Raw genomic sequence first — 27,080 nt, 5'->3', positions numbered from 1 at the left:
CTCGGCTCTCTATAATGATGATGATGATGAGTTCTCGGCTCTCTATAATGATGATGATGATGAGTTCTCGGCTCTCTATAATGATGATGATGATGAGTTCTCGGCTCTCTATAATGATGATGATGATGAGTTCTCGGCTCTCTATAATGATGATGATGATGAGTTCTCGGCTCTCTATAATGGATGATGATGATGAGTTCTCGGCTCTCTATAATGATGATGATGATGAGTTCTCGGCTCTCTATAATGATGATGATGATGATTTCTCGGCTCTCTATAATGATGATGATGATGAGTTCTCGGCTCTCTATAATGATGATGATGATGAGTTCTCGGCTCTCTATAATGATGATGATGATGAGTTCTCGGCTCTCTATAATGATGATGATGATGAGTTCTCGGCTCTCTATAATGATGATGATGATGAGTTCTTGGCTCTCTATAATGATGATGATGATGAGTTCTCAGCTCTCTATAATGATGATGATGATGAGTTCTTGGCTCTCTATAATGATGATGATGATTTCTTGGCTCTCTAGAATGATGATGATGATGAGTTCTTGGCTTTCTAAAATGATGATGATGATTTCTTGGCTCTCTAGAATGATGATGAGTTCTCGGTGCTCTCTAGAATGGATGATGATGATGATTTCTTGGCTCTCTATAATGATGATGATGATGATGAGTTCTCGGCTCTCTATAATGGATGATGATGATGAGTTCTCGGCTCTCTATAATGATGATGATGATGAGTTCTCGGCTCTCTATAATGATGATGATGATGAGTTCTCAGCTGTCTATAATGGATGATGATGATGAGTTCTCGGCTCTCTATAATGATGATGATGAGTTCTTAGCTCTCTGTAATGATGATGATGATGATGATGAGTTCTCGGCTCTCTATAATGATGATGATGATGATGAGTTCTCAGCTCTCTATAATGATGATGATGATGATGATGCGTTCTCGGCTCTCTATAATGATGATGATGATGATGAGTTCTCGGCTCTCTATAATGATGATGATGAGTTCTCGGCTCTCTATAATGGATGATGAGTTCTCGGCTCTCTATAATGATGATGATGATGATGAGTTCTCGGCTCTCTATAATGATGATGATGATGATGAGTTCTCGGCTCTCTATAATGATGATGATGATGATGAGTTCTTTGCTCTCCATAATGATGATGATGATGATGATGATGAGTTCTCGGCTCTCTATAATGGATGATGATGATGAGTTCTCAGATCTCCATAATGATGATGATGATGAGTTCTCGGCTCTCCATAATGATGATGATGATGATGAATTCTCGGCTCTCTATAATGATGATGATGATGAGTTCTTGGCTCTCTATAATGGATGATGATGATGAGTTCTCGGCTCTCTATAATGGATGATGATGATGATGAGTTCTCGTCTCTCTATAATGGATGATGATGAGTTCTCGGCTCTCTATAATGGATGATGATGATGAGTTCTCGGCTCTCTATAATGGATGATGATGATGATGAGTTCTCGGCTCTCTATAATGGATGATGATGATGAGTTCTCGGCTCTCTATAATGGATGATGATGATGATGAGTTCTCGGCTCTCTATAATGGATGATGATGATGATGAGTTCTCGGCTCTCTATAATGGATGATGATTTCTCGGCTCTCCATAATGGATGATGATGATGATTATTGATTGATGATGATTGATTGATAATGATGAGTTCTCGGCTCTCTATAATGATGATGATGATGATGAGTTCTCAGCTCTCTATAATGGATGATGATGATGATGATGAGTTTTTGGTTCTCTATAATGGATGATGATGATTTCTCTATAATGGATGATGATGATTTTTCTATAATGGATGATGATGATTTATCTATAATGGATGATGATGATGAGTTCTTGGTTCTCTATAATGGATGATGAGTTCTCGGCTCTCTAATGGATGATGATGATGATTTTTTGGTTCTCTATAATATATGATGATGATGATTTCTGTATAATGGATGATGATTTCTCTATAATGGATGATGATGATTTCTCTATAACGGATGATGATTTCTCTATAGTGGATGATGATGATGAGTTCTTGGTTCTCTATAATGGATGATAATGAGTTCTCGGTGCTCTAATGGCTGATGATGATGAGTTCTTGGCTCGCTATAATGGGTGATGATAATTATGATGATGATTTCTCTATAATGGATGATGATGATTTCTCTATAATGGATGATGATAATTTCTCTATAATGGATGATGATGATTTCTCAATGATGATGATAATTTCTCTATAATGGATGATGATGATTTCTCAATGATGATGATGATTTCTCTATAATGGGTGATGATGATGATGGTGGTGATGATTTATCTATATTGGATGATGATGATTTCTCAATAATGGATGATTGTGTCTTGTACCAGGATCCTGAATAAGTCTTTGTCTTTCTACCAAGAAGACACGCTCCCCTGGCACCGGAGCATCGAGCCGTGTCTGACATCTCTCGTGAGCACCACCAGCGACCATGAGGTGAGGGGCGGGGGTGCAGGATTTAGGCTCCGCCCTGGAGGTGGTGAGGGGCAGGGATGCAGGATGTGGGGTCCGCCCTGGAGTTGGTGAGGGGCAGGGGGTGCAGGATGTAGGCTCTGCCCTGGAGGTGGTGAGGGGCAGGGGGTGCAGAATGTAGGCTCCGCCCTGGAGGTGGTGAGGGGCGGGGGTGCAGGATGTAGGCTCCGCCCTGGAGGTGGTGAGGGGCAGGGGGTGCAGGATTTAGGCTCCGCCCTTGAGGTGGTGAGGGGTGGTGCAGGATGTGGGGTCCGCCCTGGAGGTGGAGAGGTGCAGGGGGTGCAGGATGTAGGCTCTGCCCTGGAGGTGGTGAGGGGTGGGGGTGCAGGATTTAGGCTCTGCCCTGGAGGTGGTGAGGGGTAGGGGTGCAGGATGTAGGCTCTGCCCTGGAGGTGGTGAGGGGTGGTGCAGGATGTGGGGTCCGCCCTGGAGTTGGTGAGGGGCAGGGATGCAGGATATAGGCTCTGCCCTGGAGGTGGAGAGGGGTGGGGGTGCAGGATGTAGGCTCCGCCCTGGAGGTGGAGAGGGGCAGGGGGTGCAGGATATAGGTGGTGAGGGGTGGTGGTGCAGGATTTAGGCTCTGCCCTGGAGGTGGTGAGGGACGGGGGTGGAGGATGTAGGCTCTGCCCTGGAGGTGGTGAGGGGCAGGGGTTGCAGGATTTAGGCTCCGCCCTGGAGGTGGTGAGGGGCAGGGGGTGCAGGATTTAGGCTCTGCCCTGGAGGTGGTGAGGGGCGGGGTGCAGGATGTAGGCTCCGCCCTGGAGGTGGTGAGCGGCGGGGTGCAGGATGTAGGCTCTGCCCTGGAGGTGGAGAGGGGCAGGGGGTGCAGGATGTAGGCTCCGCCCTGGAGGTGGTGAGGGGCAGGGGGTGCAGGATGTAGGCTCTGCCCTGGAGGTGGTGAGGGGCAGGGGGTGCAGGATTTAGGCTCTGCCCTGGAGGTGGTGAGGGACGGGGGGTGCAGGATTTAGGCTCCGCCCTGGAGGTGGTGAGGGACGGGGGTGCAGGATGTAGGCTCTGCCCTGGAGGTGGTGGGGGGCAGGGGGTGCAGGATGTAGGCTCCGCCCTGGAGGTGGTGAGGGGCCGGGGTGGAGGATGTAGGCTCCGCCCTGGAGGTGGTGAGGGGTGGGGTGCAGGATGTAGGCTCTGCCCTGGAGGTGGTGAGGGGCGGGGTGCAGGATGTAGGCTCCGCCCTGGAGGTGGTGAGGGGCAGGGGGTGCAGAATGTAGGCCCCACCTGGAGGTGGTGAGGGGCAGGGGGTGCAGGATTTAGGCTCTGCCCTGGAGGTGGTGAGGGACGGGGGGGTGCAGGATTTAGGCTCCGCCCTGGAGGTGGTGAGGGACGGGGGTGCAGGATGTAGGCTCTGCCCTGTAGGTGGTGAGGGGCGGGGTGCAGGATGTAGGCTCCGCCCTGGAGGTGGTGAGGGGCAGGGGGTGCAGGATGTAGGCTCCGCCCTGGAGGTGGTGAGGGGCAGGGGGTGCAGGATGTAGGCTCCGCCCTGGAGGTGGTGAGGGGCAGGGGGTGTAGGATGTAGGCTCCGCCCTGGAGGTGGTGAGGGGCATGGGGGGGCAGGATGTAGGCTCCGCCCTGGAGGTGGTGAGGGGCAGGGGGTGCAGGATGTACGCTCCGCCCTGGAGGTGGAGAGGGGCAGGGGGGGCAGGATGTAGGCTCTGCCCTGGAGGTGGTGAGGGGCAGGGGGTGGAGGATGTGGGGTCCACCCTGGAGGTGGTGAGGGGTGGGGCAGGATATAGGCTCCGCCCTGGAGGTCTATCTGCTCACCCTCTTCTGTCTACAGGTCTTCCAGGAGGTGGTCACCTTCTTACACCGCCTGGCGTCCATCAACAAAGACTGCGCAGTGGTCATGTGCCGCCTCGGAGCCAAAGAGACTCTGAATAAAGTTCTAGAGAAGCAGAGCGCCACCCTGCTGCAGGCCACGGAACTGCGAGACCTTCTGAGTGACTGTGAGAAGTATTCCAGCCTCTACCAGAAGATGGCCACCAGCATCCTGGCCGGCTGCATCCAGGTGAGTGCACACTCCTGTCTTATCCTGCAGAGCTGCACTCACTATTCTGCTGTTACATCATGTCTTATCTTCCAGAGCTGCACTCACTATTCTGCTGTTACATTATGTCTTATCCCCATTCGCCTCCAGAGCTGCACTCACTATTCTGCTGTTACATCATGTCTTATCCTCCAGAGCTGCACTCACTATTCTGCTGTTACATCATGTCTTATCTTCCAGAGCTGCACTCACTATTCTGCTGTTATATTATGTCTTATTCTCCAGAGCTGCAATCACTATTCTGCTGTTACATCATGTCTTATCCTCCAGAGCTGCACTCACTATTCTGCTGGTACATCATGTCTTATCCCTAATCTCCTCCAGAGCTGCACTCTCTATTCTGCTGTTACATCATGTCTTATCTTCCAGAGCTGCACTCACTATTCTGCTGTTACATCATGTCTTATCTTCCAGAGCTGCACTCACTATTCTGCTGTTACATCATGTCTTATCTTCCAGAGCTGCACTCACTATTCTGCTGTTACATTATGTCTTATTCTCCAGAGCTGCAATCACTATTCTGCTGTTACATCATGTCTTATCCTCCAGAGCTGCACTCACTATTCTGCTGGTACATCATGTCTTATCCCTAATCTCCTCCAGAGCTGCACTCTCTATTCTGCTGTTACGTCATGTCCCTAATTGCCTCCAGAGCTGCACTCACTATTCTGCTGTTACATCATGTCTTATCCCTAATCTCCTCCAGAGCTGCACTCACTATTCTGCTGTTACATCATGTCTTATCCCTAATCTCCTCCAGAGCTGCACTCACTATTCTGCTGGTACATTGTGAGTTCAGCACTGGAGGTGGTTGAGACATTTGTCTTGTCCTGTCAGATGGTTCTGGGGCAGATAGAGGAGCACCGGCGCTGCCAGCAGCAGATCCACATCCCGTTCTTCGATGTTTTCCTGAGGAACCTGTGTCAGGGTGAGTGTCTGGTGTATCCGGCAGTCTCTGTAGACTCTCTGCAGTGCACAGCGCTCTCTGTGGTGTATCCGGCAGTCTCTGTAGACTCTCTGCAGTGCACAGCTCTTTCTCTGGTGTATCCGACAGTCTCTGTAGACTCTCTGCAGTGCACAGTGCTCTCTGTGGTGTATCCGGCAGTCTCTGTAGACTCTCTGCAGTGCACAGCGCTCTCTGTGGTGTATCCGGCAGTCTCTCTAGACTCTCTGCAGTGCACAGTGCTCTCTGTGGTGTATCCGGCAATCTCTGTAGACTCTCTGCAGTACACAGTGCTCTCTGTGGTGTATCCGGCAGTCTCTCTAGACTCTCTGCAGTGCACAGTGCTCTTTGTGGTGTATCCGGCAGTCTCTGTAGACTCTCTGCAGTGCACAGCGCTCTCTGTGGTGTATCCGGCAGTCTCTGTAGACTCTCTGCCGTGCACAGCGCTCTCTCTGGTGTATCCGGCAGTCTCTGTAGACTCTCTGCAGTGCACAGCGCTCTCTGTGGTGTATCCGGCAGTCTCTGTAGACTCTCTGCAATGCACAGCGCTCTCTGTGGTGTATCCGGCAGTCTCTGTAGACTCTCTGCAATGCACAGCGCTCTCTGTGGTGTATCCGGCAGTCTCTGTAGACTCTCTGCAATGCACAGTGCTCTCTGTGGTGTATCCGGCAGTCTCTGTAGACTCTCTGCAATGCACAGCGCTCTCTGTGGTGTATCAGGCAGTCTCTGTAGACTCTCTGCAATGCACAGTGCTCTCTGTGGTGTATCCGGCAGTCTCTGTAGACTCTCTGCAGTGCACAGCTCTCTCTGTGGTGTATTCCACAGTGACAGTGACAGGAGTGGGGACTCTATAGTGGCAGGGCTCTATAGTGACAGAGGGCTGGGGACTGTATAGTGGCAGGGGCGGGGCTCTAGTGTCAGAGGGGCGGGGACTCTATAGTGATAGGGGTGGGGCTCTATAGTCTAGGGATGGGGTGGGGACTCTATAGTGTCAGAGGGGTGGGAATGATATAGTGTCAGGGGGTGGGGACTCTATAGTGGCAGGGATTGGGCCTCTATAGTGATAGGGGTGGGGCTCTATAGTCTTGGGATGGGGTGGGGACTCTATAGTGTCAGAGGGGTGGGATCTCTATAGTGGCAGGGGGTGGAGACTCTATAGTGATAGGGGTGGGGCTCTATAGTCTCGGGATGGGGTGGGGGACTCTATAGTGTCAGAGGGGTGGGACTCTATAGTGTAATGGGGTGGGGACTCTCTAGTGATAGGGGCGGCGCTCTATAGTGTCAGAGGGGTGGGAACTATATAGTGTCAGGGGGTGGGGACTCTATAGTGGCAGGGGTGGGGCCTCTATAGTGATAGGGGTGGGGCTCTATAGTCTCGGGATGGGGTCGGGACTCTATAGTGTCAGAGGGGTGGGAACTCTGTAGTGGCAGGGGCGGGACTCTATAGTGTAAGAGGATGGGGACTCTATAGTGGAAGGGGCAGGACTCTGTAGTGGCAGGGCTCTACAGTGTCAGAGGGGTGGGGACTCTATAGTGTCAGAGGGGTGGGAACTCTGTAGTGGCAGGGGCGGGACTCTATAGTGTAAGAGGGTGGGGACTCTATAGTGGAAGGGGCAGGTCTCTATAGTGGCAGGGCTCTACAGTGTCAGAGGGGTGGGGACTCTATAGTAGCAGGGGTGGGGCTCTATACAGGGATGTGGAATTCCTATCGCCCGACGCCCGGGACTAGCAGTTTTGGGTGCCGGGCAGGTGAATTTGTCCGGCCCTTAGCTCGGCTTCGGGCAAGCAGGGCCGGACCTGACAAGTGCGGTGGATCTGCAGTCTGTATGGAGCGGGATCCCGACTCCTGCCCGCTCCATACTCTGCAGCCTGTGTCCTCCGAAGCAGAGCAGGGGAGATGAGAAGCTGTGTATTTGTCTTCTCTCCCCTGCTCTGCAGACGTGCGGGGGGAGATGAGGGGGCGTGGCTTCTTGCTCTGCAGATGTGCGGGGGGAGATGAGGGGGCGTGGCTTATTTATCCCCGTGCAGACCTGCGTCCTCTGCCTCCACTCCCCGCACGTCTGCACGGGGAGACTGTATGCGGTGCTCACAGGGGAGTATGGAGGGGGCTCGGGATTCCTGCCCGCTCCGTACTCTGCAGCCCCCGGCTGTTCTCAGTAGCCGGGGGCCGCCGCTAATAGCCAGCATGCAGCGATCGCCGCGGCTGGCTATTAACCCTTTAGATCGCCGCTGTCAAAGCTGACAGCGGCGTCTAAAGGGAGATGTGAATGCTCCCTGGTGGGCTAGTGGGGTGGATTGCCCCCCCGCAGCGCGATCGCAGGGGGGCGATCCACTATAGAGGTAGCCGGAGGACTTACCTCTGCTTCCTGCTGTCCCGGCTCTGTCATTGATAGATCCTGGCTGGACCAGGCTCTATCAATGGATCACAGAGCACACAGATCAATGGAGTTCAATAGAACTTTATTCATCTGTCTGAGGAATCTAATGATTCCTCATAAGTCTAATAAAGTGTAAAAAAATAAAATAAAAAAGTTTTTATAAAAGTTTGAAAGACACATTAACCCAGTGGTCTTCAAACTATGCCCCTCCAGATGTTACAAAACTACAATTCCCAGCATGCCAGGACAGCCGTTGGCTGTCCGGGCATGCTGGGAGTTGTAGTTTTGCAACATCTGGAGGGCCACAGTTTGAAGACCGCTGCATTAACCCCTTCCATGTTAAAAGTTCAAATCACCCCCCTTTTCCTATATAAAAACATGTAAACATAATTAAAATAAACATATTCGTTATCGCTTCGTGCGTAATTGTACAACCTATTAAAATAACATTATGTGTCCCGTACGGTAAATGTAAGAAAATATCAAACCACAGATTTGCAATTTTTATAATATCCCAGAAAAAAAAGTTAAAAAGCGATTAAAAAGTCAGATCAATACCAAGATGGTACCGATACAAAAAACTGATTATGGCGCAAAAAATGATCCCTCATACAGCCTGGTATGCGGAAAAAAAATAAAGCTACAGGGGTTAAAAATGGCAATTAAAAAAATTAGAAAAAGTCCAGAATTAGTAAAACATGACGTAAACGATACAAATCTGGTATTACTGTAATCAGGCGCCTAAAGTATAAAACTAACATGTTACCTCAACCACAAGGTAAATGGCGCAGAAAAGAAAAACACCAAATCTGCAAAATTATCTTTTACTATTTCAGTTTCACTTCCCTTAATATATATATATTTTTTATTTTTTTGGTTCGGAGAATATGTTATTGAAAAATTAAAAGGTGTCATTATAGTAGGTAGTTATCATTATAGTAGGTAGTTATCATCATAGTAGGTAGGTATCATTATAGTAGGTAGGTATCCTTATAGTAGGTAGTTATCATTATAGTAGGTAGTTATCATTATAGTAGGTAGGTATCATTATAGTAGGTAGATATTATTATAGTAGGTAGTTATCATTATAGTAGGTAGATATCATTATAGTAGGTAGTTATCATTATAGTAGGTAGGTATCATTATAGTAGGTAGGTATCATTATAGTAGGTAGTTATCATTATAGTAGGTAGTTATCATTATAGTAGGTAGTTATCATTATAGTAGGTAGGTATCATTATAGTAGGTAGGTATCATTATAGTAGGTAGGTATCATTATAGTAGGTAGGTATCCTTATAGTAGGTAGTTATCATTATAGTAGGTAGTTATCATTATAGTAGGTAGGTATCATTATAGTAGGTAGTTATCATTATAGTAGGTAGTTATCATTATAGTAGGTAGATATCATTATAGTAGGTAGTTATCATTATAGTAGGTAGTTATCATTATAGTAGGTAGGTATCATTATAGTAGGTAGGTATCATTATAGTAGGTAGGTATCATTATAGTAGGTAGTTATCATTATAGTAGGTAGTTATCATTATAGTAGGTAGATATCATTATAGTAGGTAGGTATCATTATAGTAGGTAGGTATCATTATAGTAGGTAGTTATCATTATAGTAGGTAGTTATCATTATAGTAGGTAGGTATCATTATAGTAGGTAGGTATCATTATAGTAGGTAGTTATCATTATAGTAGGTAGGTATCATTATAGTAGGTAGGTATCATTATAGTAGGTAGTTATCATATAGTAGGTAGGTATCATTATAGTAGGTAGTTATGGCTATTATAGGGCGAGGAGGAAAAAAACGAGAGCGTAAAAGTGAAAATTGGCCGGACAAGTGGATCGTCAGGAGGGACAAGTAGATTTTGCTCCATTTTAGTCCCGTGGACAAGTAGTTTTTTATAAAATTTCCACACCCCTGCTATAGTGTCAGAGGGGTGGGGACTCTATAGGGTCAGAGGGGTGGGCACTCTATAGTGGCAGGGGTGTAACTCTATGGTGTTGGAGTGGAGGCTCTATAGTGTCAGAGGGGCAGGGCTCTATAGTGGCAGTGGTGGGGCTCTAGTGTCAGAGGGGCGGGGCATATAACTATGGACTGTTGTTCACCTCTCTGCAGGCTCCAGCGTGGAGGTGAAAGAAGACAAATGTTGGAGAAGATGGAAGTTTCCTCCAATCCTCATCGCGCCAACAAACTGACGGACGGGAACCCCAAGTCCTACTGGGAATCGAGCGGCAGCACCGGATCCCATTATATCAACATCTTCATGCACCGAGGAGTGGTGATCAGGTGAGTGATCGGGTGATTAATGGTGAGGAGGCGGTGACTGTGGATATAACAGAAGTTTGTGCCCCCTGCAGGCAGCTGGTGCTGGTCGTGGCCAGTGAAGACTCCAGTTACATGCCGGCCCGGGTCCTGGTTATGGGCGGAGAAACCTCGTCCAACATCAGCACCGAGCTGAACGCGGTCAGTCCTGACAATCTGACTCTGCAGGGATGATCGGGGGCGGTCCTGGGGTCAGGGGTCACTGGTATTCATGTGGATTGTTTTCCTGTGCTCCTGATCAGGTGAACATCTCTAGCTCCGCCTCCCGCGTTGTTCTCTTAGAGAACACCACACGTTTCTGGCCGGTGGGGCCGGTGGTTCAGGTGAAGATTAAGCGGTGTCAGCAGGTAATGCGGCAGGGTCATGTGACTGCATTGTGCTCCCACCTCGGCCCCCCTCATCATCATTGTCTCCCTGCAGGGCGGTATTGACACGCGGGTGCGGGGCCTGGAAGTCTTGGGGCCTAAGCCGACGTTCTGGCCGGTGTTTAAGGAGCAGCTGTGCCGGAGAACGTTCCTCTTCTACACCAGCCGAGCGCACAGCTGGGGGCAGGAGATCTGCGAGAAGAAGGAGAGCCTACTGCAGCTGTTCAGCAGGTAGAGGGGGCGGGGTCAGCTGGGGTCCACCTCCTGAACCTACTGCAGATGTTCAGCAGGTAGAAGGGGGCCGAGAAAGGGTGGGGTCACCTGGGGTCCCCTCCTACTGAGCCTACTGCAGCTGTTTAGCATATAGAATGAGTGGGGTCACTTGGGGTCCCATCCTACTGAGCCTACTGCAGCTGTTCAGCATGTAGAAGGGGAGGGGTCACCCGTGATCCGCCTCCTGAGCCTACTGCAGCTGTTCAGCATGTAGAAGGGGTGGGGTCACCTGGGGTCCCCCTCCTCCTGAGCCTACTGCAGCTGTTCAGCATGTAGAAGGGGTGGGGTCACCTGGGGTCCCCCTTCTCCTGAGCCTACTGCAGCTGTTCAGCATGTAGAAGGGGCGGGGTCACCTGGGGTCCCCCTCCTCCTGAGCCTACTGCAGCTGTTCAGCATGTAGAAGGGGCGGGGTCACCTGGGGTCCCCCTTCTCCTGAGCCTACTGCAGCTGTTCAGCATGTAGAAGGGGCGGGGTCACCTGGGGTCCCCCTCCTCCTGAGCCTACTGCAGCTGTTCAGCATGTAGAAGGGGCAGGGTCACCTGGGGTCCTCCTCCTCCTGAGCCTGCAGCTGTTCCGCATATAGAATGAGTGGGGTCACCTGTGGTCCCCTCCTACTGAGCCTACTGCAGCTGTTCAGCATATAGAATGAGTGGGGTCACTTGGGGTCCCATCCTACTGAGCCTACTGCAGCTGTTCAGCATATAGAATGAGTGGGGTCACTTGGGGTCCCATCCTACTGAGCCTACTGCAGCTGTTCAGCAGGTAGAAGGGGGCCGAGAAAGGGTGGGGTCACCTAGGGTACACCTCCTGAACCTACTGCAGCTGTTCAGCAGGTAGAAGGGGGTGGGTCACCTGGGGTCCCCTCCTACAGAGCCTACTGCAGCTGTTGAGCAGGTAGAGGGGGCGAGGTCAGCTGGGGTCCACCTCCTGAACCTACTGCAGCTGTTCATCAGATAGAAGGGGCAGAGAAAGGGTGGGGTCAACTGGGGTCCACCTCCTCCTAAGCCTACTGCAGCTGTTCAGCAGGTAGAGGGGGCAGGGTCAATTGGGGTCCACCTCCTGAACCTACTGTAGATGTTCAGCAGGTAGAAGGGGCAGAGAAGGGTGGAGTCACCTGGGGTCCACCTCCTCCTGAGCCTACTGCAGTTGTTCAGCATGTAGAAGGGGCGGGGTCACTGGGGTCCTCCTCCTCCTGAGCCTACTGCAGCTGTTCAGCATGTAGAAGGGGCGGGATCACCTGGGGTCCTCCTCCTCCTGAGCCTACTGCAGCTGTTCTTAACCTCCTCACTGATTGGCCACTGTATTGCAGGTTGAACCGCGCTTTGTCACATGAGCAGGAGTTTGCCGATCGGTTCCTGCCGGATGATGAGGCGGCTCAGGCTCTGGGCCGCACCTGTTGGGAGGCGCTGATATCCCCCTTGGTGAGGAGCATCACCACCTCAGGTACAGAACCTTCCGGGCCCCTATGTGCTCTTACCTCCTGGACGGGCCCTCACCTCTCGGCCTCCTGTTCCCTTACAGACCCCGGAGGAGTCAGCCCCCCTCAGCTGGCTTCTTACCCGCTACCTGGAGAACATTCAGGGGGCGCGACGCCCCAAAGCCAAAACCTCTGTCTTCAACTCCCGGGTCCGCAGACTGACCCATCTCCTGGTCCATGTGGACACAAGCCCCCTGGACACGGCCGAGCTAAAGCCCCCCAGTAAAGCCAGTGAGTAACAATCCCCTCACCTGTTGGGGGTCTGTGTGTAATAGATGGGGGAGGGGTCTGTGTGTATGAGGGGGAGAGGGGTCTGTATGGGGAGGGGTCTGTGTGTAATAGATGGGGGAGGGGTCTGTATGTAATAGATGGGGGAGGGGTCTGTGTGTATGAGGGGAAGAGGGGTCTGTATGGGGAGGGGTCTGTGTGTAATAGATGGGGGAGGGGTCTGTGTGTATTAGGTGGGGGAGGGGTCTGTGTGTGTGGTGGGGGAGGGGTCTGTGTATGGGGAGGGGGTCTGTGTATTGGAGGGGGGTCTGTGTGTATTAGGCGGGGAAGAGGTCTGTGAGTATGGGGAGGAGTCTGTGAGTATGGGGAGGAGTCTGTGACTATGGGAGGAGTCTATGTATTAAGCAGGGAGGGGTCAGGGTCACGTCTCACTTGTGACGTCTGGTTGGCTCCTCTTCTCAGATGGGAGGAGTCGAGACGCCCTCAGTCCTTCGGTGAGACCCTCCGGTTCCGGATGGAGCAGTTTGGCCGGATCGCTCAGTGCTGGCAGGGGGTGGTCTGGAAGCAGGTAGTGACTGCTCTGGGGTTGTCAGGGATTGGGGCTTCACCATTCCTCTGTGTAATTCCTCTTGTGGCCACCAGGTGCAGCGCTTCCTGGAGATGTCATGGAATGATGTGGATCTGGTTCCCCGATTCTGCTCCATGTACCGGGCCCTCAGACGCGCCATGGACGAGATGTTTGGGCAACAGACGCGATTCTTACTGTCTCTGCGCCAGGGATTCTGTGAGGGACTGTTACAGCTGTCCTTCCTGACCGCGCTGCACGTGAGTCTGTGACCTCCCCCCCCCACCCCTCTGGTGTCTGTGACCTCCCCCCCCCACCCCTCTGGTGTCTGTGACCTCCCCCCCACCCCTCTGGTGTCTGTGACCCCCCCCCACCCCTCTGGTGTCTGTGACCTCCCCCCCCCCCACCCCTCTGGTGTCTGTGACCTCCCCCCCCCACCCCTCTGGTGTCTGTGACCTCCTCCCCCACCCCTCTGGTGTCTGTGACCTCCCCCCCCCACCCCTCTGGTGTCTGTGACCTCCCCCCCCCACCCCTCTGGTGTCTGTGACCCCCCCCCCCACCCCTCTGGTGTCTGTGACCTCCCCCCCCCCACCCCTCTGGTGTCTGTGACCTCCCCCCCCCCCACCCCTCTGAAGTCTGTGACCTCCCCCCCCCCCACCCCTCTGAAGTCTGTGACCTCCCCCCCCCCCCACCCCTCTGAAGTCTGTGACCTCCCCCCCCCACCCCTCTGAAGTCTGTGACCTCCCCCCCCCACCCCTCTGGTGTCTGTGACCTCCTCCCCCACCCCTCTGGTGTCTGTGACCTCCTCCCCCACCCCTCTGGTGTCTGTGACCTCCTCCCCCACCCCTCTGGTGTCTGTGACCTCCTCCCCCACCCCTCTGGTGTCTGTGACCTCCTCCCCACCCCTCTGGTGTCTGTGAACTCCTCCCCCACCCCTCTGGTGTCTGTGGCCTCCTCCCCCACCCCTCTGGTGTCTGTGACCTCCTCCCCCACCCCTCTGGTGTCTGTGACCTCCTCCCCCACCCCTCTGGTGTCTGTGACCTCCTCCCCCCCCCCCCCTCTCTGGTGTCTGTGACCTCCTCCCCCACCCCTCTGGTGTCTGTGACCTCCTCCCCCACCCCTCTGGTGTCTGTGACCTCCTCCCCCCACCCTCTGGTGTCTGTGAACTCCTCCCCCACCCCTCTGGTGTCTGTGGCCTCCTCCCCCACCCCTCTGGTGTCTGTGACCTCCTCCCCCACCCCTCTGGTGTCTGTGGCCTCCTCCCCCACCCCTCTGGTGTCTGTGACCTCCTCCCCCACCCCTCTGGTGTCTGTGACCTCCTCCCCCACCCCTCTGGTGTCTGTGACCTCCTCCCCCACCCCTCTGGTGTCTGTGGCCTCCTCCCCCACCCCTCTGGTGTCTGTGGCCCCTGCTCTGGCTCCTCCTCTTGTGTAGTGATGTCTCTGATGATTGTATATTACAGGTGACGGAGCAGTTCGCTCGCTATATAGATCGGCTGATAACTGCGATTCGTGCGGATTCTGCTGATCTCCGATCCCTGGAGCAGCTCCGGGAATTCTTGGATTTTGTTCTTTTCTTGTCTGATCTGGAATTGGCCAATTCCTTCGAGCATTTCTACAGGTCAGGAAATTACCACCTTCCTACGATGCTGTGTGCCGCCATCTCCCTCTGCTGCGTGCCGCCTTCTCCCTCCATGCTGCGTGCCGCCTTCTCCCTCCATGCTGCGTGCCGCCTTCTCCCTCCATGCTGCGTGCCGCCTTCTCCATGCTGCGTCTGCCGCCTTCTCCCTCCATGCTGCGTGCCACCATCTCCCTCCATGCAGCGTGCCGCCTTCTCCCTCCGTGCTGCGTGAAGCCATCTCCCTCCGTGCAGCGTGCCGCCTTCTCCCTCCGTGCTGTGTGACGCCATCTCCCTCTGTGCAGCGTGCCGCCTTCTCCCTCCATGCATTGTACCGTGTGGCCCCCTCCATGCTCCCAGTCTCCTGCTCGCTCGCTGCCCTTCTGGTTCCTTGTCCCATTTTCCTAGCTGCTCTGTGTTGCAGGCATTACCTGGCGGACCGCCTCCTCTCCCTTGGACCCTGCTGGCTGGAGAACTCTGTGGTCGATCACATCGGATTTGTTTCCCCAAACCGCTTCCCCCAACAGATGCTGAAGAACCTGCAGGAGGCCGAGAGATCTGCAGAGAGAGGAACATCTGTACCGCCTGCAGGGAGCGCGATAGAGGAGTCCTATCAGAGGAGGAAGAGGAGGAGGAGGAGGATGAGGAGGAGATGGTGAGGAGGAGGATAGGAAGAAGAGAATGGTGAGGAGGAGGATAGGAAGAAGGAGATGGTGAGGAGGAGGATAGGAAGAAGAAGATGGTGAGGAGGAGGAGGATAGGAAGAAGAGAATGGTAAGGAGGAGGATAGGAAGAAGAGGATGGTAAGGAGGAGGATAGGAAGAAGAGGATAAGGAGGAGGAGGAGATGGTGAGGAGGAGGATAGGAAAGGGGAGATGGTGAGGAGGAGGATAGGAAGAAGAAGATGGTGAGGAGGAGGACAGGAAGAAGAGAATAAGGAGGAGGAGATTGTAAGGAAGAGGATAAGAAGAAGAGCAGAAGAAGAGAATAGTAAGAGGAGGAGGATAAGGAGGAGGAGATGGTAAGGAGGAAAGGAAGAGGAGGAGGAGATGATGAGGAGGATAGGAAGAAAAGCAGGGAAGGAGGAGATTGTGAGGCGGACTAGATTGTGAGGAGGAGGATAGGAAGATGAAGATAAGGAGGAGGAGGATGAGGAGGAGATGGTGAGGAGGAGGATTGGAAGAAGAGGATGTGAGGAGGAGGATAGGAAGCGGAGGATGAGGAGATGGTGAGGAGGAGGAGGAGGATAGGGAGAAGGGCAGGAGAAGAGGATGGTGAGAAGGAGGATTGGAAGAGGAGAAGATGGTAAGGAGGAGGATAAGAAGAAGAGCAGGAGAGGAGGAGGAGAGGAGAGGAAGAAGTGGATAAGGAGGATGAAATGGTTATGAGGAGAATAGGAAGAAGGACAGGTGAAGAGGATGGTGAGGAGGAGGATAGGAAGAAGAGGATAAGGAGGAGGAGATGGTGAGGAGGAGGATAGGAAGAAGAGGATAAGGAGGAGGAGATGGTGAGGAGGAGGAGGATAGGAAGAAGAGGATAAGGAGGAGGAGATGGTGAGGAGGAGGAGGATAGGAAGAAGAGGATAAGGAGGAGGAGATGGTGAGGAGGAGGAGGATAGGAAGAAGAGGATAAGGAGGAGGAGGATGGGAAGAACAAGATAAGGAGGAGGATATGGTGAGGAGGAGGATAGGAAGAAGAGCAGGAGAAGAGGATGCTGAGGAGGAGGATAGGAAGAAGAGCAGGAGAAGAGGATGGTGAGGAGGAGGATAGGAAGAAGAGCAGGAGAAGAGGAGGAAATGGTGAGTAGGAGGATAGGAAGAAGAGGATAAGGAGGAGGAGATGGGGAGGAGAAAGATAGGAAGAAGAGGATAAGGAGGAGGAGATGGTGAGGAGGAGGAGATGGTGAGGAGGAGGATGGGAAGAAGAGCAGGAGGATGGTAAGGATGAGGAGATGGTAATAGTGAGGGGGAAGGATGGTGAGGAGGAGGAAAGGAGGAGATTGTGAGGAGGAGGATAGGAGGAAGAGCAGGAGGAGATGGTGAGGAGGAGGATAGGAGGAGATGGTGAGGAGGAGGATAGGAGGAGATGGTGAGGTTGACGATAGGAAGAAGAAGAGGAGGATAAGGAGGAGGAGATGGTAAGGAGGAGGAGGATAGGAAGAAGAGCAGGAGGATGGTAAGGATGAGGAGATGGTAATAGTGAGGGGAAGGATGATGAGGAGGAGATTGTGAGGAGGAGGATAGGAGGAAGAGCAGGAGGAGATGGTGAGGAGGAGGATAGGAGGAAGAGCAGGAGGAGATGGTGAGGAGGAGGATAGGAGGAAGAGCAGGAGGAGATGGTGAGGAGGAGGAGAAGAGATTGTGGTGCAGGAGATGAAGTGATAAATCCATTGTGGACATTGCTGCAGTATGGTGGTGGCTCCTCCACAGCTGCGCTCTCTTCTCAGGGGTCCTCCTCGGTGTCCTCATCCTGTCTTCTATCTCCAGGTGATGGAGGAGAGCTCGGTGCTCCAGGACAAGGTTGTGGACGATGCTGAGGTGCAGATCTCGGTGCTTTCTCCTCGGTGTTGGTCGATCTCCTCTCTCTGCTACCTGGACGATCCCTCCAAGTATTTTCCGGAGACCCTCAGCGCCCCCCTACAGCATTTCACTGACTTCTATATAAAAAGTAAGGGGAGCGGCTGTGTCCCTGCACTGACCCCCCATAAATGTGTGCTGACCGTCTCTTGTGTGCCCTCCTCAGGTCAGGCGGTTCTGGGCTCCGCCCACACTCAGTCTCGCCGGCTGCAGTGGACTTGGTTGGGGAACGCCGAGGTCCAATATGGAGACCTGACACTTCGAGTCTCTACCCTGCAGATGTTCATCTTACTGCTCTTCAACCAGCACCAGGTGAGAGGTGTATACCCCCCCCCCCCCCCCGATCTGGGGCAATGTGTATGTGGGGGGGGGTGTATGTGCCCCTCCTGTGTGGGTGTGTGTATGTGCCCCTCCTATGTGGGTGTGTGTATGTGCCCCTCCTATGTGGGTGTGTGTATGTGCCCCTCCTGTGTGGGTGTGTGTATGTGCCCCTCCTGTGGGGTGTGTATGTGCCCCTCCTGTGGGGTGTGTATGTGCCCCTCCTGTGTGGGTGTGTGTATGTGCCCCTCCTGTGGGGTGTGTATGTGCCCCTCCTGTGGGGGTGTGTGTATGTGCCCCTCCTGTGTGGGTGTGTGTATGTGCCCCTCCTGTGTGAGTGTGTGTATGTGCCCCTCCTGTGTGGGTGTGTGTATGTGCCCCTCCTGTGTGGGTGTGTGTATGTGCCCCTCCTTTGTGGGTGGGTGTGACCCTCCTGTGGGTGGGTGGGGGTGTGTGTATGTGCCCCTCCTGTAGTGGTGGGTGTGTGTGACCCTCCTGTGGGTGGGTGTGTGTCTGTGCCCCTCCGGTGGGCGCGGGGTGTATGTGCCCCTCCGGTGGGAGTGTGTGTGCCCCACCGGAGGGGCACATACACACACACCCACCAGAGGGGCACATACACCCCCCCCCCCCACTGGAGGGGCACATACAACCCCCCACCACCACCGGAGGGGCACATACACACACACCCACAAGAGGGGCACATACACCCCCCCCCCACACTGGAGGGGCACATACAACCCCCCCACCGGAGGGGCACATAAACACACACACACCCCTGGTGGGGGGGTTGCATGTGCCCCTCTGGTGGGGGGGTTGTATGTCCTCCTCTGGTGGTGGGGGGGTGTATGTCCCCCTCTGGTGGGGGGGGTGTATGTCCCCTTCTGGTGGGGGGGGGGTGTATGTCCCCCTCTGGTAGGGGGTGGGTGGGGTGTATGTTCCCCTCCAGTGGGGGGTTGTATGTGCCCCTCCGATCGGGGGGGTTGTATGTGCCTCTGCGGTGGGGGGGGGGTTTCGGTGGGGTGTGTGTGTATGTACCCTTCCGGTGGGGTGTGTATGTACCCCTCCGGTGGTTTCCCAGCGTCTTTTCTCTCTGGGCAGGAGGTCTCCATAGAGGATTTGGAGCGTCAGACGGGGATCTCTGGATCTTTCCTCATCACCTCATTAGACTCCATCACCCACAATCCTGGGATCCTGTCCCGTCATGAGATCTCAGGTAAGGATCAGGATCCATTCAGTGGAAATGTGTCGGCCATCTTTGTATCAGTGACCGATAACATGTTCATGCATGGCTGTGGCCGTCCTGTGGAGGGCGCTGTCGCGCTGTACGGCCTAGTGTAGAGGTATCAGAGCCTCATGGACACCACTAATGGAGTGTGGCCTCTAGTGTAGAGGTATCGGAGCCTCATGGACATCACTCATGGAGTGTGACCTCTAGTGTAGAGGTATCGGAGCCTCGTGGACACCACTCATGGAGTGTGGCCTCTAGTGTAGAGGTATCGGAGCCTCGTGGACACCACTCATGGAGTGTGGCCTCTAGTGTAGAGGTATCAGAGCCTCGTGGACACCACTAATGGAGTGTGGCCTCTAGTGTAGAGGTATCGGAGCCTCGTGGACACCACTCATAGAGTGCGGCCTCTAGTGTAGAGGTATCGGAGCCTCATGGACATCACTCATGGAGTGTGGCCTCTAGTGTAGAGGTATCGGAGCCTCGTGGACACCACTCATAGAGTGCGGCCTCTAGTGTAGAGGTATCGGAGCCTCGTGGACACCACTCATAGAGTGCGGCCTCTAGTGTAGAGGTATCGGAGCCTCATGGACATCACTCATGGAGTGTGGCCTCTAGTGTAGAGGTATCGGAGCCTTGTGAACACCACTCATGGAGTGCGGCCTCTAGTGTAGAGGTATCGGAGCCCCGTGGACACCACTCATGGAGTGCGGCCTCTAGTGTAGAGGTATCGGAGCCCCGTGGACACCACTCATGGAGTGCGGCCTCTAGTGTAGAGGTATCGGAGCCCCGTGGACACCACTCATGGAGTGCGGCCTCTAGTGTAGAGGTATCGGAGCCCCGTGGACACCACTCATGGAGTGCGGCCTCTAGTGTAGAGGTATCGGAGCCCCGTGGACACCACTCTTGTACTCCAGGCGTCTTGTCTCTGTTTCAGGACATCTTTACGTGAATGAAGCGGCCCTGCATAACTTGGGGTCACAGACGGTCCACGATTTCCTCCCCAGACAGCGCGACAGGAGAATTTCAGAGGAATTGATCTGCGAGCTGGAGAAGAGGAGAGACGCCCTGCTCCATGTGCTGGAGCGCGTCATGGAGGAGGAGCGGGAGATCCACATGGACAGGCTGCTGGTCAGGGTAGGTGCTTTAGAACCACGGTAACTGGACAATGGGATATACAGATGGGGCAACCACCAACACTGGAGAAGAGGTACTAATGAGGGTGTTACCACACGGGAGATGGGGGTGTGACCACACGGGGAGACTAACGGGGGTGTGACCACATGGGAGCCAGGGGGACTAACAGGGGTGTGGCCACATGGGAGACGGGGTACTAAAGGGGGTGTGACCACAAGGGAGACGAGGGTACTAACAGGGGTTTGATCACATGAGAGACTAAAGGGGGGTGTGACCACACGGGAGATGGAGGTACTAACAGAGGTGGGACCACACGGGAGACGGGGGTACTAACGGGGGTATAACCACAAGGGAGGCAGGGGTACTAACGGGGGGGGGGGGGGGGCCACACGGGAGACGGGGATACTAAAGGGTGTGTGACCACAAGGGAGACAGGCATACTAACAGGGGGGTGGCCACATGGGAGATGGGGGTACTAACGAGGGTGTGGCCACAAGGGAGATGGGCATACTAATGGGGGTGTGGCCACATGGGAGATGAGGTACTAACGGGGGTGTGACCACACGGGAGATGGGGGTACTAATGGGGGGTGTGGCCACATGGGAGACGGGGGTATTAATGGGGGTGTGACCGACCACACAAAAGATGGGGATACTAACGGGGTGTGACCACACGGGGTGACTAATGGGGGTGCGACCACACGGGAGACTAATGGGGGTGTGGCCACACGGGAGACAAGGGTACTAACGGGGGGTGACTACAAGGGAGATGGGGGTACTAACAGGGGTGTGACCACACGGGAGTTGGGGCTACTAAGGGGGGTGTGACCACACGGGAGACGGGGCTACTAACAGGGGTGTGACCACACGGGAGACGGGGCTACTAACGGGGGTGTGACCACAGGGGACACGGGGGTACTAACGGGGGTGTGACCACCTGAAGACGGAGCTACTAACGGGGGTGTGACCACACGGGACACGGGGGTACTAACGGGGGTGTGACCACACGGGAGACGGGGCTACTAACGGGGGGGGGTGACCACACGGGACACGGGGGTACTAACGGGGGTGTGACCACATGAAGACGGGCTACTAACGGGGGGTGTGACCACACGGAACACGGGGTACTTAACGGGGGTGAGCCACACGGACACGGGGTACTAACGGGGGTGTGACCACATGAAGACGGGGCTACTAACGGGGGTGTGACCACATGAAGACGTGGCTACTAACGGGGGGTGTGACCACACGGGACACGGGGGTACTAACGGGGGTGTGACACATGAAGACGGGGGGGTACTAACGGGGGTGTGAACACATAGGAGATGAGGGTGCAGGCTGGAGGCATTCCTTACTCCTCCTCCATGTAGACAATTTTTTTTGTGATGTGTAGGTCTACCAGAAGGAGCGGCCCTCTCTTGCGCCCGGCGGATGGTGTGTTCCTGGCGTGCTCTCTTGTGTAGGGCACCATCTAGATATAAGGTGTTATCTATAGAAACCCGGCAATCCTTAATTCTGTGCTATAAGGGTGCAGCCCCCCGCCCACCTTGGTTCTGTGCCCCCTGACCTCTACTGCAGATATTAGACCCCGATCCCTCAAGTGTCAGAATCTATGACCCGATCCCTCCTCAAGTGTCAGAATACTGTCAAGTGCGAAAATCAGCAGCAACATCGCAGCGGTGCCGAGCAGCGGCCGACCTTCACCACATTCAAGGCTCTGGAGAAATCGTGAGCAGTTACAGCGCCCCGGTGGACGACTCCAGCCAAGGCTTCTCACCTCCTGTGGACACTCCACATCTGACCGTAGTCGCCATTCTCTTGTGTTCCACCTTTGGTGTTTCCTGTTTCCAGTCTCAGACATTGTCAGAGGGGGCGGAGACTTCATGATGAGGTGAAAGCATCTACAAAGAACTGGTGAAGAAGGGGTTACTAGGATGAGCAGCGCCAACCCCAGTACAAGGCCCGGAATGATCCTGCAGATGGTACAGACTGAGTGAGCGGCCATCTTGTCTGGTACAGACTGAGTGAGCGGCCATCTTGTCTGGTACAGACTGAGTGAGCGCCATCTGTCTGGTACAGACTTGAAGTGAGCGGCCATCTTGTCTGGTACAGACTCAGTGAGCGGCCATCTGTCTGGTACAGACTCAGTGAGCGGCCATCTTGTCTGTACAGACTGAGTGAGCGGCCATCTTGTCTGGTACAGACCAGTGATCCTTGTCTGTACAGACTCATGAGCGGCCATCTTGTCTGGTACAGACTGAGTGAGCGGCCATCTTGTCTGGTACAGACTGAGTGAGCGCATCTGTCTGGTACAGACTCAGTGAGCGGCCATCTTGTCTGGTACAGACTCAGTGAGCGCCATCTTGTCTGGTACAGACTGAGTGAGCCATCTGACTGTACAGACTGATGAGCGCCCATCTTGTCTGGTACAGACTGAGTGAGCGCCATCTTGTCTGGTACAGACTCAGTGAGCGGCCATCTTGTCTGGTACAGACTCAGTGAGCGGCCATCTTATCTGGTACAGACTGAGTGAGCGGCATCTTGTCTGGTACAGACTGAGTGAGCGGCCATCTTGTCTGGTACAGACTGAGTGAGCGGCCATCTTGTCTGGTACAGACTCAGTGAGCGGCCATCTTGTCTGGTACAGGACTGAGTGAAGCGGCCATCTTGTCTGGTACAGACTGAGTGAGCGGCCATCTTGTCTGGTACAGACTGAGTGAGCGGCCATCTTGTCTGGTACAGACTGAGTGAGCGGCCATCTTGTCTGGTACAGACTGAGTGAGCGACCATCTTGTCTGGTACAGACTGAGTGAGCGTCCATCTTGTCTGGTACAGACTGAGTGAGCGGCCATCTTGTCTGGTACAGACTGAGTGAGCGGCCATCTTGTCTGGTACAGACTGAGTGAGCGGCCATCTTGTCTGGTACAGACTGAGTGAGCGGCCATCTTGTCTGGTACAGACTGAGTGAGCGGCCATCTTGTCTGGTACAGACTGAGTGAGCGGCCATCTTGTCTGGTACAGACTGAGTGAGCGGCCATCTTGTCTGGTACAGACTGAGTGAGCGGCCATCTTGTCTGGTACAGACTGAGTGAGCGGCCATCTTGTCTGGTACAGACTGAGTGAGCGGCCATCTTGTCTGGTACAGACTGAGTGAGCGGCCATCTTGTCTGGTACAGACTGAGTGAGCGGCCATCTTGTCTGGTACAGACTGAGTGAGCGGCCATCTTGTCTGGTACAGACTGAGTGAGCGGCCATCTTGTCTGGTACAGACTGAGTGAGCGGCCATCTTGTCTGGTACAGACTGAGTGAGCGGCCATCTTGTCTGGTTATATATTTATCAGTAAAGTTATAATTCTCCCCCGGAAGGTGACCCCCCCCCCACAATATCTTCTATATTTAACCCCTGATGTAACATATGGAATGTGTCCTAATAAAATGACCTATTGTTTAAATAAAGTTTTTTTTTATGTAAAATATATTCAAGATTTTTTTTTTATAATTTTCCATTTTATTATATATACTAAAATAATCCTGGAATCTTGCACTTTTCTCTGTGGCCACTGAGCCTAATAATATTATACTTTCCAAGCTGTAGAGCAGAGTGTGATCGAGGATCAGGAGGAGACAGCTGGGCTGTAGGGAAGAGACTGCTCATATATATATATATATGACGGGTGTATGAGACAGCACCGCAGCCAGCCCAGGATAAATGTACAAAAGGTCCAAAAATACAGCACCAGTCAGGTCATGGATCTTAGAAAAGCTGGGTTGTCTTTACTTTCCCCACAACAGTAGCAACGTTTCGGAGATAGTAGCCTTTATCAAGCATTGCTATTATTGTGGTGAAAATAAAGACAACCCAGCTTTTCTAAAATCCATGACCTGACTGGTGCTGTATTTTTGGACTTTATATATACACGCACTGTACACTCTGCGCTCTCTCTCATTATAGAGCGTGATATATCAGGAGGAGACAGGAGGCTGGACTGTAGGGAAGAGACTGCTATATATATATGAGTAGAGTGTCAGTGTTATCGGTGCTCCATTACTACAGCCTGCCATAGATCAGCATTGATCAGTGTTATCTGTGCTCCATTACTACAGCCTGCCATAGATCAGCATTGATCAGTGTTATCTGTGCTCCATTACTACAGCCTGCCATAGATCAGCATTGATCAGTGTTATCTGTGCTCCATTACTACAGCCTGCCATAGATCAGCATTGATCAGTGTTATCTATGCTCCATTACTACAGCCTGCCATAGATCAGCATTGATCAGTGTTATCTGTGCTCCATTACTACAGCCTGCCATAGATCAGCATTGATCAGTGTTATCTGTGCTCCATTACTACAGCCTGCCATAGATCAGCATTGATCAGTGTTATCTGTGCTCCATTACTACAGCCTGCCATAGATCAGCATTGATCAGTGTTATCTATGCTCCATTACTACAGCCTGCCATAGATCAGCATTGATCAGTGTTATCTGTGCTCCATTACTACAGCCTGCCATAGATCAGCATTGATCAGTGTTATCTGTGCTCCATTACTACAGCCTGCCATAGATCAGCATTGATCAGTGTTATCTACACTCCATTACTACAGCCTGCCATAGATCAGCATTGATCAGTGTTATCGGTGCTCCATTACTACAGCCTGCCATAGAACAGCATTGATCAGTGTTATCTACACTCCATTACTACAGCCTGCCATAGATCAGCATTGATCAGTGTTATCGGTGCTCCATTACTACAGCCTGCCATAGATCAGCATTGATCAGTGTTATCGGTGCTCCATTACTACAGCCTGCCATAGAACAGCATTGATCAGTGTTATCTACACTCCATTACTACAGCCTGCCATAGATCAGCATTGAACAGTGTTATCGGTGCTCCATTACTACAGCCTGCCATAGAACAGCATTGATCAGTGTTATCGTTGCTCGATTACTACAGCCTGCCATAACACGACATTGATAAGTGTAATCTACTCTCCAATGCTGTGCTATAGCAGGCTGTAGTAATGATCAGTGTTATCTACGCTCAAATACTACAGCATGCCATAGAACAGCCTTGATCAGTGTTATCTACGTTTTATTACTACAGCCTGCCTTAGAATAGCATTGATCAGTGTTATCTATGCTCCATTACTACAGCCTGCCATAGAACAGCATTAATCAGTGTTATCTGCGCTCCATCACTACAGCCTGCAATAGAACAGCATTGATCAGTGTTATTGGTGCTCCATTATTACAGCCTGCCATAGAACAGCATTGATCAGTGATATCTGAACTCCATTACAACAGCGTTCTATAGTACAGCATTGATCAGTGTTATCGGTGCTCCATTACTACATGCTACCATAGCACAGCATTGATCAGTGTTATCAGTGCTCCATTACTACAGCCTGCCATAGCAAAGCATTGATCAGTGTTATATATGCTCCATTACTACAGCCTGCCATAGAACTGCATTGATCAGTGTTATCGGTGCTCCATTACTACAGCCTGCCATAGAACAGCATTGATCAGTGTTATTAGCACTCCATTACTACAGCCTGCCATAGAACAGCATTGATCAGTGTTATCTGTGCTCTATAACTACAGCCTGCCATAGAACACCATTGATCAGTTTTATCTAGGTCCCATTACTACAGCCTGCCATAGAACAGCATTGATCAATGTTATCGGTGCTCTATAACTACAGCCTGCCATAGAACAGCATTGATCAGTGATATCTGAACTCCATTACAACAGCCTGCTATAGTACAGCATTGATCAGTGTTATCGGTGCTCTATAACTACAGCCTGCCATAGAACACCATTGATCAGTTTTATCTAGGTTCCATTACTACAGTCTGTCATAGAACAGCATTGATCAATGTTATCGGTGCTCCATTACTACAGCCTGCCATAGAACAGCATTGATCAGTGTTATCTGTGCTCTATAACTACAGCCTGCCATAGAACAGCATTGATCAGTGTTATCTGTGCTCTATAACTACAGCCTGCCATAGAACAGCATTGATCAGTGATATCTGAACTCCATTACAACAGCCTGCTATAGTACAGCATTGATCAGTGTTATCGGTGCTTCATTACTACATGCTACCATAGTACAGCATTGATCAGTGTTATCTGTGCTCCATTACTAAAGCCTCCCATAGAACAGCATTGATCAGTGTTACCTACGCTCCATTACTACAGCCTGCCATAAAACTGCATTGATCAATGTTATCTATGCTCCATTACTACAGCCTGCTATAGAACAGCATTGATCAGTGTTATTAGCACTCCATTACTACAGCCTGCCATAGAACAGCATTGATCAGTGTTATCTGTGCTCTATAACTACAGCCTGCCATAGAACAGCATTGATCAGTGTTATCTACGTTCCATTATTACAGCCTGCCATAGAACAGCATTGACCAGTGTTATCGGTGCTCCATTACTACAGCCTGCCATAGAACAGCATTGATCAGTGTTATCTGTGCTCTATAACTACAGCCTGCAATAGAACAGCATTGATCAGTGTTATTGGTGCTCCATTATTACAGTCTGCCATAGAACAGCATTGATCAGTGATAACTGAACTCCATTACAACAGCGTTCTATAGTACAGCATTGATCAGTGTTATCAGTGCTCCATTACTACAGCCTGCCATAGCAAAGCATTGATCAGTGTTATCTATGCTCCATTACTACAGCCTGCCATAGAACAGCATTGATCAGTGTTATCGGTGCTCCATTACTACAGCCTGCCATAGAACAGCATTGATTAGTGTTATCTGTGCTCTATAACTACAGCCTGCCATAGAACACCATTAATCAGTTTTATCTAGGTACCATTACTACAGCCTGCCATAGAACAGCATTGATCAATGTTATCGGTGCTCTATAACTACAGCCTGCCATAGAACAGCATTGATCAGTGATATCTGAACTCCATTACAACAGCCTGCTATAGTACAGCATTGATCAGTGTTATCGGTGCTCTATAACTACAGCCTTCCATAGAACAG

At 52.2% G+C, this 27,080-nt stretch overlaps 1 protein-coding gene across 1 annotated transcript in view; it reads left to right on the top strand.

Moving 5' to 3' along the window:
- LOC130338923 (cullin-9-like) overlaps positions 1–21,588 on the top strand; it is a gene marked incomplete at its 5' end in the record, with an annotated part of 154,103 nt that extends 132,515 nt beyond the window's left edge. Inside the window, 23 exon segments of the mRNA XM_056554028.1 lie at positions 2,429–2,534; positions 4,363–4,590; positions 5,467–5,557; positions 10,075–10,107; positions 10,110–10,245; positions 10,317–10,422; positions 10,524–10,628; positions 10,702–10,877; positions 12,229–12,362; positions 12,441–12,457; positions 12,459–12,627; positions 13,087–13,155; positions 13,158–13,192; positions 13,267–13,449; positions 14,652–14,809; positions 15,231–15,357; positions 15,359–15,397; positions 15,399–15,461; positions 17,293–17,473; positions 17,549–17,694; positions 18,799–18,913; positions 19,863–20,062; positions 21,455–21,588. Of these exon segments, the coding sequence (XP_056410003.1) occupies positions 2,429–2,534; positions 4,363–4,590; positions 5,467–5,557; positions 10,075–10,107; positions 10,110–10,245; positions 10,317–10,422; positions 10,524–10,628; positions 10,702–10,877; positions 12,229–12,362; positions 12,441–12,457; positions 12,459–12,627; positions 13,087–13,155; positions 13,158–13,192; positions 13,267–13,449; positions 14,652–14,809; positions 15,231–15,357; positions 15,359–15,397; positions 15,399–15,461; positions 17,293–17,473; positions 17,549–17,694; positions 18,799–18,913; positions 19,863–20,062; positions 21,455–21,556 (2,719 nt within the window).
- Between the last annotated feature and the right edge of the window lie 5,492 nt (positions 21,589–27,080).

Source organism: Hyla sarda, unplaced genomic scaffold (assembly GCF_029499605.1).
Source record: "Hyla sarda isolate aHylSar1 unplaced genomic scaffold, aHylSar1.hap1 scaffold_532, whole genome shotgun sequence".
In the NCBI taxonomy this organism is placed as follows: Eukaryota; Metazoa; Chordata; class Amphibia; order Anura; family Hylidae; genus Hyla; species Hyla sarda.
The sequence above is the reverse complement of the archived record's forward strand: the minus strand, read 5'-3'. Positions and strand labels throughout refer to the sequence as shown.